The following is a 21,807-nucleotide window of genomic DNA, read 5'->3' on the forward strand; positions in this document are numbered from 1 at the left end:
GCAGAACTGAGCACAATATATATGTTAAAAAAAAACCCCAACTCATAGAGCTCACCTATTTCACAACACAAAGTAATCTTTGATGACTTTTTAAAAACTGCTTTTAATAATTTTTCAAGTTTTGACACCATCAAGGATAAACAAGGAAGCTCTTTAAAGTTCATCATTTGTCACTGAGAACGTAAATTAGTAAAATCTTTTCAGGTAGGCAATATGATAATGATAATATATATCATAATTTAAATGCATGTGTTCTTTACTCCATCATTTCATGATTCATAATTTACATTGCAGATCTACTCAAAGTACACAAAAATATACTTGGATAAGAATGTTCATCATATAGCTGTCTATAGTAGCAAAAATCTAACAACCTAAATGTCCATCTATAGGAAAATGATTTTTAAAATGTATACTAATGCACTAAAGAATAATATATTCTCATTAAGAAAAAAATTATGCTGATATGAAACTATCTTTAAGAGGCATTAAGTGGAAAAAGTAAGGAAAACAGCTTGTTAAAATTTTTATTGTCAAAAAAAGAATCATATAAACCTGTAGGTATTGATACAGAAAGCTACTTTAAGTAAAGGAAATACACTGAGGAGCAAATATGCATAACAACTCACTTCTATTCAAAATAAAGAGCATTCTGTTTGGGCGTGGTGGCTCATGGCTGTAATCCCAGGACTTGGGAGGCCGAGGTGGGAGAATCACTTGAGCCCAGAAGTTCGAGACCAGCATGGGCAACACAGTAAGACCTCGTCTTTCAAAAAATCAAAAAATTAGCTGGATATGATCGTGAGCACCTGTGATCCCAGCTACTCAGAAAGCTGAGATGGAAGGATCTCCTGAGACCAGGAGTTTGAGGCTGTGGTGAGCCAAGATTGTGCCACCATACTCTAACCTGGGTGATAGAGTGAGACACCAACTCAAAAATAAATAAGTGGGTTGGGTTGCAGTGGCTTATGCCTGTAATCCCAGCAGTTTGGGATGCGGAGGTGGGAGAAACACTCGAGTCTAGGAGTTTGAGACAAGCCTGGGCAACACAGAGACCTCATCTCCACAAAAACTCAAAAAACAAGTCAGGCATGGTGGCACACACCTGTTGTCTCAGCTATTTGGGAAGCTGAGGTGGAAGGATCTTCTGAGCCCAGGAGGTTAAGGCTGTGGTGAGCCATGACTGTGCCACTGCACTCCAGTCTGGGCAACAGAGTGAAACCCTGACTCAAATAATAATAATAATAAATAAATAGCACTCATATATGCATGAAATATCCCTGAAAGGTTATATAAGAACAGAGGTTATATTTGGGGAATGGAAATGGGAAGAAAGGGACTGAGAAATTTTACTTTAGATTTTCCAAACTAATATTATTTTTATATATTGAAAAAATTTTTAATATTCCAGAAAGATTAGGTAATTAAAACTGTCCTAGTTTTGTCTTTTACATAACAATTTTTAAAAGTCATCTTGTTTTATTTCTTCTTTCATTGCACTGATAGAAGTTCCAGAAAGCAAGTGAAATGGCACAATGCAGAAAGTAAAGACGGGCAAGAGAAACACAGGGTAGCCAACCAATACACTGAAATATCACCACTAAAAAGATGAGGTTTTGCACAAATTACAATTAAATGTAAAATCTTAAAATTTTCTAATGGCACTGGTTGTAGACTCACTTAAGAAATTACATACTTTTTGGCTCAATAAATAGGTACGTGAAAAAAAGAATAAAAAACAAGAAAAAAAAGAAATTACATACTAAGTAACATTCATACAGAAATCACCAATTATTAGGACATATTAGTGTTTGAGCTTCTGAACTGAAGGAACACCATAATCCATGCACAACAGAGTGAAACACACCATATCCTTGGTATTCTAAACTGTGAGTATAGATTAATAAAACAAAAAGTTTCTACAAAGCATGCAAAGAGACTAGACAGCTCACCACAGGACTGCTTTGGGCTGAACTTGTTCTTGATGAGTAATAACTGCATTCAGATGGCTATAAAGTTTCCAAGAAGAAAGGTTTTACAATGATCCACTCCCTTTTCTGCTAAAAATACATTAGTGACCATGTACCAAACTTGCCCTTGGTTCACGGGATAAAGTAAGTGGTCTGGAGCTCTACTCCGTACCCACCCTCAAGATCCACCAGCCCTTGGCTGGAAGAAGAGAAGAGGAAGGGGATGCCCTGACAAGCGCTGCTCAGAACTTCTTCAGGGGAACTAATGAGCAAGAAAAAAAGGTTTTTCTATGGACTCTCCTCAAATGTTAAGCCATGATTTTCTAGCATGGACTTTTTTTTTTTTGAGTTGGAGTCTCACTCTGTCGCCCAGACTGGAGTGCAGTGGCCGCTCCCGGCCACCACAGCCTCGACCTGTTGGGCTCTGGTGATCCTTCTGCCTCAGCCTTCCAAGTAGCTGGAATTCCTCACAGCTTGGGTGAGAGTCACAACTGGCTAGCTGAATGAATGGATCACAGCGTATACAGTAATTACAGGTCAGATTAAGTGACTCTTTCTTTGTAAGTAAACTGTGCCCACCTACACCACCCCCCTCTTCACCACCTTCCCTTGTTTAGACTTACAGTTTGAGAACCATAAGTGTTATATAATCCACCACTGTACAATGATGCCTAAAGAACAAAAGAAATATCATTTATCTATTTAGCATCAAAGTTGTTTTGAAAAGATCTTAACTTTCTTGCACTACTCAATGCCAAAAAGGTTTTGAAGAATAGTATTAAAGTATATAGCCTCTCAAAGTGAAAACTCTGAAGGTGATAACATTCATTAATATGCATAAATTGCTGCATCAGTCTCATTATATAACATCGACCTTACACTTAATTCTTCAAAAACACCACTGGTTACAGTATTCTCTTTCACCATCCTGTTATGAAACTAGGTGAAGCAGCATTTGTAAATTTATTCTTTCAAAAGATGAAACAGAGCAGAAAAGGAAACTGAGGTACAGAAAGCATTTTGTCCACTATCACAATAAAATTAAGTTAAAAAACCTCAGTCCCAGTCTATTAGAATAGGCCACAACACAACAAACAGCTTGAAAGCAATCAATTCACAATTCACAAAGCTATTACTTCTGCTTTCTATTCAGCTTGCTTCATTACACCCTAGTATTAAGGAGGCCAAGATCACAGCTGTCCCAAAGAAAAATATGACATCCTTTTCATAAGCAGTCATCTCACAAAAGTATGTGAGAATGGTGGAACCCATGCAGATACATCTTCTCTGTAAAAAAACTGATTCTAAACAAGGACTACCAACAGCCAGCAGTATCTGCCTCTGTGAAGGGAATATGCTTATTTTTAATACCCTAAAGTTTTATATTTTAAGCACTGACAGCACCATCTGCAGTATACATGACTTTAAATCATGTGTCCTTGACTATTTTGGAGAAAAGCTGTTAAGCCATAGTGTTAGCACCATGACAGTGACCCAGCAGTGCACACCGGGAGAGGAAATTACAAACCAGACTGGCACTTCTCAGCAGACCAGAATTTGCAGGAGGAGAGGCCTAAGAAAAAAAGCAGATTATTAAACTCAAAGAAAAGTAACTGGTAGCTCTGAAGACAACACACTCCTCATAAAGTACTAACCCTGTAACTCTTAGTTGTCGCCAGAGGGTCACTGTACAGGGAAGAAGACTGCTAAGAGACAAAAACAAATTAAAACAAAACAAAAAAGAATTGGTCTCACCATCGTGAAAGCAGAAGACTTAAGTTTATCATTCTAAATTTCATAATTCATTAGCACTTCTTATGAACTTAAGGTGGTTAAGAAACACAAGAAGTAGAAAAACTTAAGTCGTTAGAAATGTTTTTGAATACTAATTGTAAGAGATAAGAAAGAAGCACACTTGGAACAATTTTCTATAAATGTGTTAATGTTCTATTGCTCTTTGAACATTATTGTTAGGATATGGGATAGTAACCTAAGAAAACACTGAGGAAAAGAAGGTCACAGCACAGGGTATGTGGCAAACAGTGGCCACATCCCAGTAACCAACAGCTCCTGTGATATTTTCAGTGATTTCATGACAGACTCCTAATGGACTTAAATTGGTTACCAGGGAACCAGAGAAGTAAGCTCTGAGTTATCACTACAAATGCTCTTTTTCAAATAGATTGGAACACTTGTATTTCAAAATAAGCCATGGACAAAGTGCCTTAGTTTAATCAGATAAATTATACCAATCACAATGAATCCATGCACTAAAAGGCCACAAAATTTTTTTTTAAAAAGGAATTGAAACTTTTTTTTCCTGATGTCATCTGAGGACACAATTTTCAGGGTTTTTTTCACCTCCCTCAAGTAGTTTTCCTTCTGGGGTTTTAAGGCCTTCAGATTCACCAAACCCAATCAGACATGAAAGATAACAGTATTTAAGATGTGTTTGCAGATATCTTAAATGATGCATGAAATGCCTTCAGAAAAATAAGAGATTCAAACTAATAATTGCATTCTTCTCATCCCATGTGTAGATTACATTTTCACATGTAAGTTTTTTATTTATTTATCTTTTTTAAGTCAGAGTCTCACTCTGTTGCACAGGCTAGAGTGCAGTGGTACGCCCACTGCCAACGCAGCTTCGACCTGCTCGACTCCAGCAATCCTTCTGCCTCTGCCTTCCAATTAGCTGGAATTATAGGTGCATGCTCCCACGCCTGGCTAATTTCTTGATTTATTGTAGAGATCAAGACAAGGTCTCGCCATGTTGCCCAAGCTGGTCTTGAACCCCTGGGCTCAGGCAATTCTCTTGCCTTGGCTTCCCAAAGTGCTGGGATTACAGGCTTGAGCCACCACGACCAGTAGTAAGCTTTCTAAAAAGGGTACCCACCATGAAGTATACTGATGTCTACAACTTATTTTGAAATGCATCAAAAGCTAAAATGGGGCAACTCTGTCAGGTCCCCTCCCACTGTGGGAGCTTTTCTGCCCTCTCAATAAATTCTGCTTTCTCTAAAAAACAAAACAAAACACTAAAATGTACAGATGGATGGAGGGACAGACAGATAATTATGTGATAAAGGAAATATAATACATTGTCTTATCTAACCTAAATAGGAGGTATATGGTGTTTACTATATAATTCTTTGAACTTTTTTTGTATGTCTGAAAATTTTCATTGGAAACAATTGTACACCGGGCTCCATGGCTCAGTCTATAATCCCAGCACTTTGGGAAGCTGAGGCAAGTGGATTGCCTGAGCCCATCGGTCCGAGACCAGTCCGGGCAACTTGGTGAGACCTCATTTCTATAATAAATCAAAAATTAGCCAGGTGTGGTTACGCGTGCTTGTAGTTCTAGCTACTTGGAAGGCTGAGGTGGAAGGAACACCAGAGCCCAGCAGGTCGACACTGGGGTGGCGGTGAATGTGCCACTGCACTCCAGCCTGGGTGATGGAGTGAGACTCCAACTCAAAAAAAAAAAAAAAAAGTTAAAAAAAGTACTCATTTACAAACATGGTGATTCAACAGTTTCCACTGTTTAAAGAGACTCACACAGACTATATGAATACAATTACCAAAAACTAGTATATACATAGCCATTTACAGATTAGTTATAGCTAGTCAAATGCAAAAATGGGGGATTAGAAATGTGTTAAAGGTAGATAAAAAACACAGGACGCCAAAAAAATTTCAGACAAACCCGAGTGTAGTAGGCAGAGGTAGGTTTGCTATGTTTAAGACTGCTATAGTTTCTCTGGTCAAAGTAGAGGCCACTCTGCAAAAAGCAAAATTAAAGACATTTTTTTCTTAGGTTAAATGTTATTAATCTAACAACATACAAAGGCAAAATTAAATGCTCAAAGGCAAATCTGATATTATCAAATCCCTTCACCAAAACAGTGCCTTTAAATCATTGTACCATATTAAGTTAAAATAAAAATTATTTCAAGTCTCTCAAAAAACATCGGTATTAAAATTTAACTGTTTTCAAACCAGGACATTACTAATTTTTTTTTTTTTTTACTTTGACAGCAAGACAATAAAGCCTCAGACAAAATGGAATGGAAATAACTGATTTATTCTCATGTCATACTTTAAAATGTCCTTGAAAACTCCAGGACAACTGAATAATTACCATTTTTATAGTCCATTTGACAAAGCCAGATTAATGATTAGAGTTACTGTATTTGAGTCCAAACTTCCTAGTCCTATTATTTGTCAAAATAAACAGCAAATTAAGTTACCAGAGAGAGAGAGAGAGAGAGAGAGAGAGAGAGAGAGAGAGAGAGAGAGAGAGCGCGCAACGAATATGGTTTGGTCTAAAACATTTATGGCAGGTTCATTTTCATTACACTGCACAAAACAATAATTTTATACATTGTGGTTATCTGAGGGGGAGAAAATCATCTATAAAATTCCCTTTCCAACTTCTCTAGCAATCTTTTTAATTTAAGGTTAAGCAAATTCAGGTAATCTCTGACTTAAGACTCCTCCATGGCTGACACTACAGTCAGGGACACCTCTACTCCCACCCAATCCCTTCCACTCCTGGCCCTGCCTTCCTGCACCTCCCCACTCACACCATCAACCTGGTGCCGTGCTCAACTCTCCCCAGAGATCCCAAACCCCACCATCCAGGGACTCTTGCTAATGTCCTCTCCATGACATTCTCCCCCCATCCCTTCTATTGGCCTAAGCCTGTCAACTCTTTCCTCACCCTTCCCATGGGAACCCTGAATTAGCAGAGTTGGAACTGAGCTTCCTTTGCCAGTACTGTTGGAGCCTAACAGGAAACAGGTATTCCTAGTATACCAAGTGGGCATTCTGGAGACATTTTTTTCTCCACAGTAATGTCCTTCAGCAAGGTAGCTGGAATAAAGAGCATATTAATTCTGCAGTTTAATTACATTAAAGGTTAAAGAGTTTTCAGCAAGCTAACATGGGAACTCTGCCATTACATATTTATTGTTTCTACCAGAAAATGAATTCCAATTTTTCAACAAACAAATGTTTAGATTGAAACCTATTTGTGACTTTGGTACTGCCCATAATATCACAACTAAATCAATTCAAATTTCTAAAATAAGGATGAGACTCTCACCAAACCTATTCTTGAGATAAACTCCAAAGGATAGTTCATAAATGAAAATACTTGTTAATGAGCTTCTTGTGACACTTAACTAACTCTAGCCTGGGATTCACATATGTTAATTTGATATTCAATATTATAAATGAAAACAAATTTATTTTTAATAAAGTTCTGATAAATCATGTTTCACCAAATTATCAAGTTTAAATAATGCCTTAGGAGCACACACCAAAGCAGTGATCATTCTTTTTTTTTTAATTAATTGATTTTTTTTTTTTTTAATGTGAGGTATAATTCAGGGTTAGTTACATAAATGGTCATTGTGCAGGTGAAGTCTGGGCCTCCTATTGGTTCTCACTTCACCTGATTTGGGATCAGGTACCCTTATTAGTGTTATGTCGCCCTCTCACCGCCTCCCTGCAGTTATTCTTAAGTTCCTTAAAAGTAATCAATGAATTATGATATGAGACTCAATGGAACTAACCAGTGGGTCTTTATGAGGACCAGAAGATCTCTTCTTCATTCCATAAGAGTGACTGTAAGAATGGTTCTGGAAGTAAATATTTTAAGTTAACTTTAATAATCACATAGTGAAATTATAATAATAATTTAATAAAATTCATCTTAAAATTATACACACAAAGGTCTGTATGAGATACAGAGTGGTCTACATGCAGTCTATTTCCCATCTGTTTATATATGATTCACTATACTTGACTGATTAACCTATGTGTCTCTATAAATCTGCATTCCTATCTCACCTCCCTCTGGGCCCAGCATCCAACTTAGGGTCTGGACAGCTAAAGAAAACTTGATTAGGACTCAGAGCCAGGCAAGATATTTGTGGGGACCTTCACTTCACACCTCATTTGAGTCCCTCTATCTTCTTTATAAAGGTATAGGTGGCAAGATAATTCACTTTCTTCCATAGTCTTCCTAACCTAAGGGTCAAAAAGCAATCCTTTGAATCAACCAAAACAGGATTGAGAGAACAAAGAACATGACATTGCATTGCCCCAGGCAGTACTCTCAACCCAAGTTGACCCACAACAGGTACCACTCAAGAGGAAAACAACCAGAATAATGATTGCCCAGTTTTGCAGCAGCACTACTAAACAGTCACCTTACACAAGGGTCCTTTGAAGATTGGACTGTCTCAGTATCTTACTTCTCCTAAGAATACAGAGCCAAGTGTATATGAGGGGGCAAGGGAGGGCAAAAGACGACAATACTATATACAAATATGTAAACTGATAAGCAAGAAGTCCAATCTAAGTATGTACCACTCACCTGAAACGAGGGGTGCAGCCAGAAGTGCCCTACCTAACAATAGCCAATGGCAACAGACTATCTGCTCTAAGCAAACCATCTCACATATGAACTGCTACTGATAGATCCCAAATCAATGATTATAAGCTCATTTTTCTTTTTTTGAATATGTATCTTTCCTGTTATATATTACTCTGAACATTTTAAGAGATATCCATATTATCTAGAAACTCAGGCAACAATTAACATAATATTAACCCAAGAAAAAAAAGTTGCAACTTAACTTCCTTGGTTAATATGATATACTATTTTTTAAACATCAAAGCAAAATACTTGGACATAACTGATGTCTTAGGTGTGACCTATCACTGATGGATGTTTTCTATTTAACAACTTCATACACCTACTAGCTTGTGACTCATGACATGAAACAAAGTTGGGCTAATGCTACTATAGTTCAGTTCAAAATGAAGACATGTTTCTAACAGTCTTCCAGGGCAAAGAGTATGTGTTAGGTGGGTGGCTCATCGTTTTAAGAAAAGATATTACTGCCAATCTTAGCCCCCAAGAGAGAAGAAAATAACTTATCTGTTCCTGAAATTCTAAAGGAAAAAATTACTATTCAAATGACAAATTATGCCACAACTTATTTTTGCAATAAATTTTTGCATTGTTAGGCACACATTTTTTTTCAAAAGATCATAACAAAGCCACGAAGGTTAGTCTAATCTACAATTAGCATCAACAGGTGTTTACAAAGTAAAATTACAAATTTAACACAAAGTCATGCACTACATACTAATGAGAGTCTTGACGATCTATCCTTGAGCGTATCATACTGGATTTCAGAAAACCATAAAGTTGGTTTATTTTCAAATTCAGAAATATAAAGAGAGAAAGAAATGTTTGCAGTTATTATAAATCCAGCACTATTTTAAAAGAAAATAGTATTAAACATGAAAGCCAACACATCTGAATTAAACAATATCATCCCCCTACTGTAGTGCTAAATTGTATGGATATTCAAAATTGTATGTTTTTCTTTTAAATAACAAAATTCATCAGTAATGGTGATATGATTCACTCTTAGTATATTATGGCACAAAACACCCTAAGGGAGCCTTTAAGTGCAAGAATTAAACATTCTAACATCAAAGATGCCTTAATTTTTATTTATTTATTTATTATAGGGACAAGGTCTTGCCAAGTTGCCCAGGCTGGTCTCAAACTCCTGGGCTCAGGCAATTCTCTCGCCTCCACCTCCCAAAGTGCTGAGATTACAGGCGTGAGCCGCTGCTCTCAGCTTATTTTTAATTATTATCACTATTAGCATCATTTCCCATCATTTGAAAAATGGCAAAAGCAAATAATAAATAGGCAATAAGGTAAGAGTACATAACTAGCATGATCAAGCTTATAAAAGAACAACTGCAGCATCAAAATGGGAAGCGTTCCCCTGAATCTGCATGTGGACAAACACCTGACAAGTTTCTTCCCCAAGAAAACATTGAATAAAATGAGAAATGTGGTCAAAGCAAAGTGTGGAATGCGTAGTATACATATACGTGTAATAGTAAATATAAATTAAAGAAAAATATTAAAAATTCATTATAAAACCAGAAAACCACATTTCAAGTAGGATCCTTTAAAACACTAAGATGTGGCTGGGCACAGTGGCATGCCTATAATCCCAGCACTTTGGGAGGCCAAGGTGAGAGGATTACCTGAGCCCATGGGTTCAGGACCAGCCTGGGAAACTTGGTGAGACCTCATCTCTACAATAAATCAAAAAATTAGCTGGGCGTGGTGGCACATGCCTGTAGTTCCAGCTATTTTGAAGGTTGAGGTGGAAGGATCGCCTCAGTCTAGCAGGTAGAGGTTGCCATGGCCGTGAGCGTGCCACTGTACTCCAGCCTGGATGACAGAGTGAGACTCCTACTCAATACATAAACAAACAAACAAATAAATAAATCACAACACTAAGGTGTATAGCACCTATTTCAAATCCAAGAAATAAATTAAATAGTAACTAAATAGATTTGTGGTTTCCTAACATTGTTTCTTAAGCATTCTAGCTTACATTTTTTAGGCTGTCTTACTCTGAAAGTCAGCATATAAAACAAATAAAAGCAATGAACAAGTTCCACAGGTAGTTTAAATTCTGTTTGGTCAAATATCTTTCTTTTACAACTCTTATATCCATTTAGGGTTTTAGGGAATGCTCCTAAAAAACGTGATCTAAGGTAATGTTTTCCTCAGTATAGATAGCAACTCATTTGTAGTTCAGAAAATCAATTTAGTAGGCTCAACCAGCATTTTAAAAAATGAAACAGAAAATATATGGTGTTATACACAGTAAGAGTAAATATTTCATGAAACTTTTGTTTCAATAATGCATTTCACATATTTTATATATTTCGATTCGTATACTTATATACAAACACATGCGTGGATCTTCATTGTATACTGATTTATGGTATAAGAGATGTATTTCTTGTTGTAGAGATCACAATTTTTAAAAGCTAAAACTATATTAGAAGATGAAACTATAAAATCTAGTTCTAATAAGGCATTAAAACAATTGTTCAGGCAGAACAAAGTCCCTCCCTTCATGCCTGATGAGATGGTCATTTACAAAAGATACTGCAGAAACCTCAAAAAATATATTCTATAAATATAAGGCTAAATGGGGCAATTTTACCACTGGTATAAATTCACTGAAAATGTTATTATAATACCAAAAAGTATTGGATCAAAATATCTGCATTTGCAATTATCCTAAAACTAACAGAAAAGGCAAGAAATAAAGAGTGTTACTATTGTATATGTCACAAAATATTGTTACAAAAAAATTTTAAATGTATAAAGGTGTGCTTTTGGTAAATAGTGTACAACGATAAAAGTCACTCTATTATGAGTGACATGCCCCTAAAAATAAAGTTCCCTCTTTATAGAAATTTCATTTATTTCTTTTCTTAATCAACAGAATATCTAACTCTCTTGTTTAAAAAAAAATCCACGATCAAAATATATATTTACCCAAGTTACACCTTCTAGCACACAAACGATTCCTTCCTCCCAACCACTAAATTTATTAAAAAGAATAGTCATATCTTATGTCTTCTCATACTTTCTGTAGCACCAATGGCATTTTACACAAGCATAGGATTTAACAAGGTGAACTGAAATTAACCTAAGTCAATTTACCTTTTCCAATATATAATTCAGCTGATTTTAAAAACTGCTGAATCTATCTGGTAGAGAAATCAATAATTTGGACATGTGAATTGCTACTAGAAAAATTGGGCAAACAGAAAGATCCGTCCCAATAAGTGAAAGTTGATATTTATGTTTGTTTGTTTATTTTAAAATAATTCATCAAAGGAGATAAACTGAAAATAGTAAGGGTTCAGCTAAAACATTTCCAAATTTGCTATTATAATTTTTTTTTTAACTCTCACACAAACTTGCCTGAAAGTTTTCATTTGGAAACGAACTAGAAAGAAAGTACATATATAGCAAACAGGTTGTGGAAACAAAGTTCAGCAAGCATCCATTTCTATTAGAATGTACCTATTACTCAAACTTCAGTACACTGAAAGTCAACAGTGAATGCATAATACTAAAACCACACATTTTTCTGGGCTACACACCATGGTGTTTTTCCTTTTGGAGGTACTGGCTCTGCTCCAAAGTGTCTCAGTTATATCCTTCGATGAGTTCTTCAATGAAATCAAGCATATTTTAAAAATTAAATTCACTAAAATTATATCAAGGTCATAGATACAAAAATAGGAACTAAATAATACAACAGTAAAAATATACATCAATGTGAAATGGTGATATAGCCCTGCAGCTCCGATTCAATCAAGATCACATCATTTTCTAATTTTGGACCTCTACTTTATCATCTACTTGTATTTCAGTATATAAAGTGATGGCCAAGCATTTGTATGATTTTTTTTTAAAGCAACCACTAACATCCCACACTATCAATAATCTGATCATTACACAAAACTAATAGATACAGACTGTTTCAATTCTAAACCCACAGCTTTAAATTTAAATCCTCTCTCCCCTGATCCTACCATTCAGTCTTGAACTACCTTTGCTCTTTTTATTTTACACAGAATATCTATAGCATTGACATCAATGTTTCCAGCCCAAATAGCTTCTGGCAAGCTGCCTTTCAAAGGTAGTATCTGAAAGTCAATTGGACAAAAGGTCTAATCAGATTAGATGAAAACTTATAAATCCCAATATTATTTAGTTAAAACAGAAAAAAAATTATCTCAGCTATATTTCCTTTAAACGATGCTATCAGTGAGCTTTTAGACGTATTTCTAGCAAACTCTAAAGATTTAATACTGAGCTGGGCTCGGTGGCTCAGCCTATAATCCTGCACCTTTGGGAGGCTGAGGTGAGTGGATTGCCTGAGCCCGCGGGTTCGAGACCTGTCTGGGCGACTTGGCGAGACTTCTTCTCTACAATAAATCAAAAATTAGCCGGGTGTGGTAGTGCGCGCCTGTAGTTCCAGCTACTTGGAAGGCTGAGGCGGAAGGATCGTCAGAGCCTAGCAGGTTGAGGCTGCGGTGACCGGAAGTAGCCACTGCACTACAGTCTGGACGACAGAGTGAGACTCCAACTCAAAAAATAAATAAATAAATAATAAAGATTTAATATTCCCTTGGATGTACACTCACAGATAGTAAAGTACTGAAGCGTAAAACTTTTATTAATCTTTAGGTTCACACAATGACTCTAAAAAATATTAGGAGTTTTATCATAATCTGTATAACAAATTTTCAAAGATTAACATAATAAAACAAAATACTGGAGAGTTATAATTATATCCTAAATTTGTTTAATGATACAACTGCCATAAAAAATTAACTGATTATATAGACACTCTGGGTAAATAATTACTTATCAGTTTAACTGCAGATTTCTTTTTTGTTTGTCTGTAGATTTGTTTTAAAGGCCACCAAATTACTTCAAATTTAGTTGATTTTATCTCTAAGTTAAACAAATGTATAATCAAGTTTCCCTAATGTCACATACAAATTTACAAATAACCAGCTTGATGACAACTGTGTAAAAATACACAATATGAACATTATAATAAAAAGTAAAGAAAAAAACAAATTAAAAACAAGGGGAGATTATTTTCACAGTCTTTGAAACTCAACTTTGAAGCTTTTGTTAACTAACTACCTATATGATTCTTTTCAAAATATGTAAAGAGAAAAAACAAAATACTATCTATATCTCCAGGGAGAAGCGTTACAAATTTATTATTAAATGTTTAAAGTTGTCGATTATCTTAGATTTCTATAAAGATTTGTAAATACTCTTAAAAATATAAAGTTTTATAATGAAAATATTTGATTTAAAAACTAGCTTAGGGAGGCCCAAACTTTACTTGTACGATGACCACTTGTATACCTAATCTTGAATTGTACCCCATATCTTTAAAATAAAATTAATGTTAAAAAAAAAAAACTCGCTTAGCAACTCACTCTAGAAAGACAGCAAATTATATTTACCAAAGAGAAAAATAACCAGCATGAATAAATAATACGTCAGAACACACTCAGTTTATTATAATGTATTTGTATACTTTATCAAATAGAAAATTAAGAGTTGGGGAAAAATAACCTAATCTTTAACATGAAAGATTATTTTAACTGATAAAAAGCCTAGATGTAAGTATATATACAGCATTATCAATGTGCAAAATAAAAGCACTGCTTTAATATTTAAAGCACAATTTTTTGAGAGAGAGAGAGATCAGGGTCTTAGCATAATGTGAGTTTTTAAGGAGCAACTTCTCATTTATCTTGACTTATAAACAATCCATGCTAAAAATCTGGGACATTCTATAAAATGTTCATCAAAATGTCAAAACATAATTCCTATATATATATGCAAACAATTTTCCAAATCAATAGCTCAATTTGTCCACATAGTAAAATTATAGACATTCAAGTCCCAAAAGCTATTTCACATTTAATAAAGTCTCATTTTTTCTAAGATATGAAAGTAAAGCCTGAAAGTTAGAATCAAACATATTATTCCATAAGACCAATCTTAATTATTTTGTGATACTTTTCGAAAATCAAAGGTCCTTTTATAGAAAAAGATAACAGATATGTTATAGATTAAATGTTAATAGATTAAGATATTCATGATTTTAGAACATATTTATTTATAGCAATAATTTGAGAGAAAGCATCATTTGCCAATGAAAGGTCTTTGCTAATATCTTCTACTTTTTAAAAAAAAGAATAAGCTTTGTATTATGTAGACAACTTAAAATACCAACCCTGTGACTGCCAAGACTTCGAATGGACAATGCATCCTCAACTCCCTGATAAAAATAAAAACAAACAGTAAAAGTTTGTGAGTGACTGCATTAAGCTAATGAGAAGAAGTATTAGGAACAAGCTTACAGGTTATTAGGTTATTACAAACCAGATAAGGACGATGGTGTCTGGACCGGTGGGAATACCTGGCCCTTTCTGAATCTTCCTGGGAAAGGAGAAAGTACATGAAGAGTTAATCACTGAACAGGCAGTTGTTTATCAGAACAACTGAGCAAAGAACAGCCAGTTAACAGCAAAGCAACACCTTCCTTAGTGCAGGCAAGTTTGGACAACTTAGCTTTGAGGCAGTCACATTCTTTGGTTAGAAAGAAAGTAGAAATAATCTTGGCAATGTTCTTATTTTGTCAGACGTACACACGTCTGACCACTTATAATAGTCTATATAAGACCAAGAGAGTTCAATATACCACGATAAAATGAAATTTTAACAAAGACAAGTTGAGTTCAGCATTAAAAACAATGTATTTTTTTCATTGTGAACATTAGTTTATGAGGGCAAAAAGAAATGTTTATCATAGACGTATTTTAAGACAGTATATTGCTCTAAAAATACTTGGATTTTAATTTTGGGCTCACTTGTAAACATTTTTTCTCTTTTATCATTCTAACTAGAAAGAAACTAAGTGAAATAGACCCTATGTATTGTTAATATGAAAAACTTTTACTTAGAAAAAATTATATTAATATTTTAAAGTTGATAAAGTTATCAAGAGTCATTCCTTAAGCAGATTAATATTTTTTAAAATGACGGGAGCTTAACAGCTAACTAAAATAAATGCAATTCTAAACTTTTCCATTCAGCTATTAGCAATAAAGCATTAAGGCCTGAGTCATGAGAAATGAAATGGCTAGTCCCTAGAATCTAATCACCCGAAACATTAAGAAATTTCTGGTCTTTCAGAATTTCAAAATCCAAAGTGTTAAAGTAATTTTCACTGACTGAAAATCCTCACACAACTGTCCAACAGGGTTCACAGGTCATCAACGCTATCTTTTCCAAAATAAATCAATGCTTCAACGCTCCATGGCAATCCAGCATGATCATAGGCTGGTGTAACAAATGAGTGGCTATCACTGACTATTCATGTCAAAATAGAAACAGTAATCCAACTGAAACATCAGTTTAATACCTTATTTTGTCACGATCTTTAAGTATAATTCTAAAAAAATCCTGGTTGACATTTGCTATACACTGATTCACTTCACCAAATTTGTTCTGAAGTCTGTTTTTAAGCACTATTATGACTCAATTTCCAATGGTATTCTGATCTTTAGAAATTCAGACTGATTTACATTTTTTGTTATGCAACAGACACAAGTCTGCAAGAAGCCAAGTCAATCTCTTTCTTTTCTTTTTCAGTTGACACCACAAAGTTTTGGGGGCATGTGTTAGCTCAGTAGGGTGAGCACAGCTTATTGAGTTAACCAGTTGAAGGCTAGTTAGCTTGGTTAATTTTAAAAGCCTTGTACTAGAGGCAAGTTAATTATAGTTTCAGCATTATTTGAAGTACTAGGGTAAAATACATGGCTTCATGTCCAATCTCACCTTTATTCTAGCCTTTCTTTTCATTTCATCTACCATGTAAGAGCACTTTTTAAAAAAACCCACCTAAAAAGAACATCCCATCAAAGACAGATGAATTCATATTTATTTCCAATTATGCCCATTATGAAAATAATTCTAGGTTAAAGTACCTTATTAAGTATTGATATACAGTACTTCTACATTTAAACAGCTCTTTTTTTTAGTTCCATTTGAAAAATCAGACTGAAAAGACTTAAGAAAACTACAAAGCAAAATATAAACAAAGCCAGTTAATTTGGACAGAGACTATAGTTTATTCCATAGTCATAAGTTACATCTTATATAAGCAATGTCCAATAGAACTTTCTGTAACCATGGAAATGTTGATATATTTGTGCTGTCTAATATGCTGTCTAACATGTGCTATTATGCACTTGAATAATGACAGTTCAACTGAGAAACTATATTTCAAGTTTTATTTAATTTTTTTTTTTTTTTTAAGGCCAAGAGATTTATTAAAGCGGCAGTTACAAGGGAAAAAGGGAAAGGGTCTGTGGAGAGAGAGGGAGAGAGAGGAAGTGGGAGAGAGGCGGGGAGAGAGTTGCAGAGAGGGAGAGAGAGACAGAGGGAGAGAGAGAAAGAGAGGCGGAGAGAGCTTATTTAATTTTAGTCCATATAAATTTAAATTTAATTACCTACTCATGACTAGTGGCTACCATACTAGATAGCACTTCTCTAAACCCATTTGACAAGTATGTTTAGGTAAAACAGTAAGGTAAGCTCAAAACCAATTTTAATTACACCAAAAACATTCAAAACAACTGAGAATGTGGCAAGTAGCACTACCCTCATGTAGAAAGGCAAAGCATTTGGGCAGTTTTTAAGTACTCTTCCTGCCTTGAATACCTTTGCACAGTTGCAAATGTGAGAGAAACAGAAGGAAATGCTTACATAAAAGACTGGAAGCAATTCATTTTAAGATCTAAAGGGGTCCTTAGAGATCATCTAGTCTGATCCCTTCATTTTATGGTAAAGAAAGTTGCAGCACAGAAAGATTAAGTAAGAATCCACAGAGTCATAAAGCTGGGACTAGCATTCAGACCTTCTGAATCAACAGACCACTGAACCATAAAGATAACATCCCACACTGTCTATATCTCCACCAGTTACACAGAAGAAAATGGCAAAGTATTTTGATTTTTACTCAGAGATGCTACCCCATAAGAACAAAAAGTTTCATTTCCCAGGTATTTCTAAAGTAGTAGTTACACTGCCAACTGGTTTTTCTTGAATAAATACCACCAGTGACCAAAGAGAAAAGATTACAGCAAACAATTCTTCAGTACCAATTACAATGCGGATTGTCCCTCTCTTCCACAATCAGGAAAATAATACATTGTCATTACCCCAGGAGTCTTCATTAGTACTAAGAAGCTAAGGACCAAATGAACAGGACAGTGCCTTAAAAGATTGCTATGTATTTGTTCAAAATTATGGTTTTTTTTCTTTTCTTTTCTTTTTTGAGTTGGAGTCTCACTCTGTCACCCAGGCTGAAGGGCAGTGACCGCTCCCGGCCACCGCAGCCTCGACCTGCTGGGCTCCAGCGATCCTTCCGCCTCAGCCTTCCAAGTAGCTGGAATTACAGGCATGTGCTACCACACCCGGCTGATTTTTTGATTTATTGTAGAGATGAGGTCTCACTGCCCAGGCGGGTCTCGAACCCGCGGTCTCAGGCAATCCACTCACCTCAGCCTCCCAAAGGCGCGGGATTACAGACTGAGCCACCGAGCCCGGCTTGCTTTTTTTTCTTTTGTTTTGTTTGAGTCAGAGTCTCACTCTGTCGCCCAGGCTAGAGTGCAGTGGCACGCTCGCAGTTATTGCAGCCTCAACCTGCTGGGCTCAGCGAATTCATCTGTCTCAGCCTTCCAAGTATCTGGAACCACAGGTGTGCACCACCATGCCTGGCTAGTTTTTTGACTTATTGTAGAGACGAGGTCTCGCCAAGTTGCCCAAGCTAGTCTCAAACCCCTGGGCTCAAGCAATCCTCTCGCCTCCACCTCCCAAAGTGCTGGGATTACAGGCATGAGCCACCATGCCTGGCCAAAATTATGTTTTGATATATTTAAAGTAAATTAATAAAAATGAAACATATTGTTTTTAAAAGTTCACTTGAAATGAGGATGAAGTGGTTTTATTTTTTAAAAGCCACAGCACCAGTCAAGTCCTAGCTGTCAATTAAGATATGGGTTAGTCCACTTACATTTTAAAACTCTAACTCAAACCGATCTCCCTTCAATGTAAATCTAGCATACTTACTGCCTAAACCGCACACATTCCACAGACTTACAAAAAAAAAAAAAAGATTGCTTATCTTCCTGACCCTGAACACAGAAATCAAATATTAGACTTTTAACACAGACTTTTCTTTTTATTTAATGTTTTTTGGTCTACCCTAAGATACTAAAATCTTAGGCAATTTAACATTAGAATTACAGTAAATAATTAAAAGAACAAATTAAACTAAAATTTCCATGAAAATTTTTGCAAGTAAAAGTGACTTATTTTTATTTCTTCAAGAGATGGGACCTCACTCTGTTGCCCAGGTTGGAGTGCGGTGGTGATCTATAGCCTCCAACTCCTGGGCTCAAGCAATCTTCCCACCTCAGTCATCAGAGTAGGTGGGACTACAGACATGCACCACCACACCTGGATAAGTTTTAATTTTTCTATAGAGACGGAATCTCTACCCAGGCTAGTCTCAAACTCCTGGCCTCAAAGTGATCCTCTCACCTCAGTCTCCTGAGTAGCTGGGATTACATGTGCAGGCTACCATGCTGAGCAGAAGAGATTTCTTTCATTCATGCAAAGCATTTTTAATACATCATCAATAGTATTAACCCAGTTACATGCAGAAGACACTTCAAATAAAATTAACTAGCTTTAGTTACTAAGAAAGAACAGATTCCACTCCAAAATAACACACACATACGAGTCATTTAATTTTTAGTAACCAAACATCTTTTTTCTGTTCTAATATCATAATGAGAATTATGGTAAAGTTTTATATTTGAGAATCATTACAGTCATAAATATGTATACCTTAAAATGCTGTTATAGAAGAAATTTACTTATGAAGGTTGTTTGTTTAGCAGCAATTAGACAGTGGTTCTTAACCCTTTAGGAATCACAGACTCCTTTGAGAATCTGAATTTAAAAATACCTATAGGCATTTCCCATAAAAATACATATATTTAAAAGTCTGCATTTGATTTTAAGGTTTCATACATTACCTCCCAAGCCTTGTCACATACCAAGTTAAGAATCTCATAACAGGAGAGAGAGAATTTATCAAACTTGAAAAATGTTCAAATTTAGAAATGATGTAAAATAACATTCTACAGGTTTACAGTTTGCTTTTGTAGCTAACAAATTTGGAAGTAGTGGTAGAGGACTTGAAAGGGAACTGAAAGAGTTGACATAATAAGAGTAATTTTCAGAGGAGATGAAAGAATGACTTGGATCATCTCTCACCGAAGACCCTGTAGACTTTAATTATTTTTTTTAAAAAAGGGGGGGAGGAAGGGATGTGAGAAAAGAACAAAACTATAAAAATAAAACATTCATTTTCTCAATCTCTCTTGATCAAAAGCATTCATGAGATGAAGATGAGGGTACTGACCACAACAGAAAGTGGTTGGACTCCAAGTACACCTTTGCTCCGCTATGGACAGAATAGATACTATGACCTTTAGGTTCACACAGGCCAAATGTGCCTGCTTTGCAAACTATTAGTCAATGTTTTACTTAAAGATTGCATTATTTCAGCAACTGATCACACCATGCAGGACAGGCAATACTGGCCTACCAGCCACTTCTGAATCTGTCCCCATTTCCGATCAAAGGAATGATGAGAATGCTACAAATGCAAAAGTTTCATAAACTAGAGTTTCCAATATACTGCATTCTCCAAAAATTAAATTAATCATACACATTTTCTCCAAAGAGAAATGATAGTTGCTCAAAGTTACTAAGCTAAATATATTCAATAATACAAAATACATATTTCCCTATAGTTTAGAGGATAGTAAATAGAACTTATGCATTTAATAATTATCTCATCTACTTATTATTCAGCATAATTTTTGGAGTAAAAAGACAATGGATTGCATGCAACATTTCTATTTCAATCCAAGAATTACATTCAATATTTGAAACTATAAGTGAGGTTTAAAAAAAATTAGCAACGCATCAACCTTTTCTTTGTTTTTTTGAGCTGTGACAATATGAAACGTATACATTGCTTTTCAACACATTAGCAGAAAACCAACCATTTAAAAAAAAGGTATTTGGCCGGGCTCAGTGGCTCAGCCTGTAATCCTGTGCTTTGGAAGGTCGAGGTGAGTGGATTGCCTGAGCCCGTGGGTTCAAGACCCGCCTGGGCAACTTGGCAAGCCCTCATCTCTACAATAAATCAAAAAAATTAGCCAGGCATGGTAGCACGCGCCTGTAGTTCCAGTTACTTGGAAGGCTGAGGTGGAAGGATCGCCGGAGCCCAGTGGGTCGAGGCTGCGGTGGCCGGGAGTGGCCACTGCACTCCAGTCTGGGCGATGGAGTGAAACTCCAACTCAAAAAAATAAAATAAAATAAATAAATAAATAAATAAATAAAATAAAATAAGGTATTTACTATGTCCCATAGGCTTATTTTCCCCCTTCGTACTACCACAACATCAAAAATATTTACTAAGGGAATTTTGAGGGGCAAGTCAATGTGAGAAGGAAAGAGTATTTATTTCATTTTAATCAGCCCAATTTCCATACACGTTTATAAAATTTTTGTTCTGTTTTTCAGTCTGAAAATAAAAGCATGCTGAAAACTTGTAAACTATAGAAAAGCATAGGAAGAAAGTAAAACCAACAATAATTTGACCTCAAACCAAAGTATTAATAGTAATTATTTCTTCTTAGTAGTTTTTGATGTTATATAGGAATATCAAAAATTGTATTGTATCCTACCAATTTTAATGTTTTGGTTTGGCTGAGTTTTTTTTTTTTTCATTTTCTCACATAATATTTTTCTCCATTATTAAATATGTTTTAAAATTGTAAAGATGGATGGATGACTTCACAGTATTTTACTATACAGATATCATAATATAATTACTTCAAATTCTAAGCCATTTAGGGCTATACTAAACTTTGTCATCTCTAAACCTGCTATAGCTAATATAAGTAAAGCATTCATAATACTATAATAACATTTAACAATGTACATAAAAGGGATATATGTATTGGTTATTATTTAAAATATTGAATTCGCTGACAAAGAATGGGTTGATAAAACACATCTGTTTATACTATTTTCAGTACTTCAAAGGGAATAAGATTTGCATAAAAAATAATCAAATACTGATTTTTTTGGGGGGATGAGCATGAAATTAGGGTTGTTCCCTCAAATTACCTCTCTTTGTTGTCGTTCCAGCTCTCTCATACGTATATCTCTTGCTTCTGCCCGGGCAGCTCGTTTTGCTGCCAGCCTTGCCTCTGCCTGAAAAGTAATA

At 35.4% G+C, this 21,807-nt stretch overlaps 1 protein-coding gene across 7 annotated transcripts in view; it reads right to left on the bottom strand.

The window, feature by feature from the left end:
* The window catches only part of LRRFIP2 (LRR binding FLII interacting protein 2), a 129,592-nt gene that overhangs the window by 54,353 nt on the left and 53,432 nt on the right, over nucleotides 1-21,807 (bottom strand). For 3 of the 7 annotated variants that reach the window (XM_008061265.2, XM_021714055.1, XM_021714054.1), the window contains exon 4: nucleotides 21,708-21,794. In XM_008061265.2, coding sequence (XP_008059456.1) covers nucleotides 21,708-21,794 — 87 coding nt within the window. Of the gene's footprint in view, nucleotides 1-1,952; nucleotides 2,010-2,593; nucleotides 2,642-3,498; nucleotides 3,544-3,625; nucleotides 3,677-5,678; nucleotides 5,754-7,551; nucleotides 7,618-9,135; nucleotides 9,175-14,661; nucleotides 14,707-14,810; nucleotides 14,868-20,112; nucleotides 20,164-21,707; nucleotides 21,795-21,807 lie in introns of all 7 variants that reach the window. The other 4 variants (XM_008061264.2, XM_021714051.1, XM_021714052.1 and 1 more) reach the window with 4 other exon arrangements.

Source organism: Carlito syrichta, unplaced genomic scaffold (assembly GCF_000164805.1).
Source record: "Carlito syrichta isolate Samal-C Ts95f unplaced genomic scaffold, Tarsius_syrichta-2.0.1 Scaffold305170, whole genome shotgun sequence".
Lineage (NCBI taxonomy): Eukaryota > Metazoa > Chordata > Mammalia > Primates > Tarsiidae > Carlito > Carlito syrichta.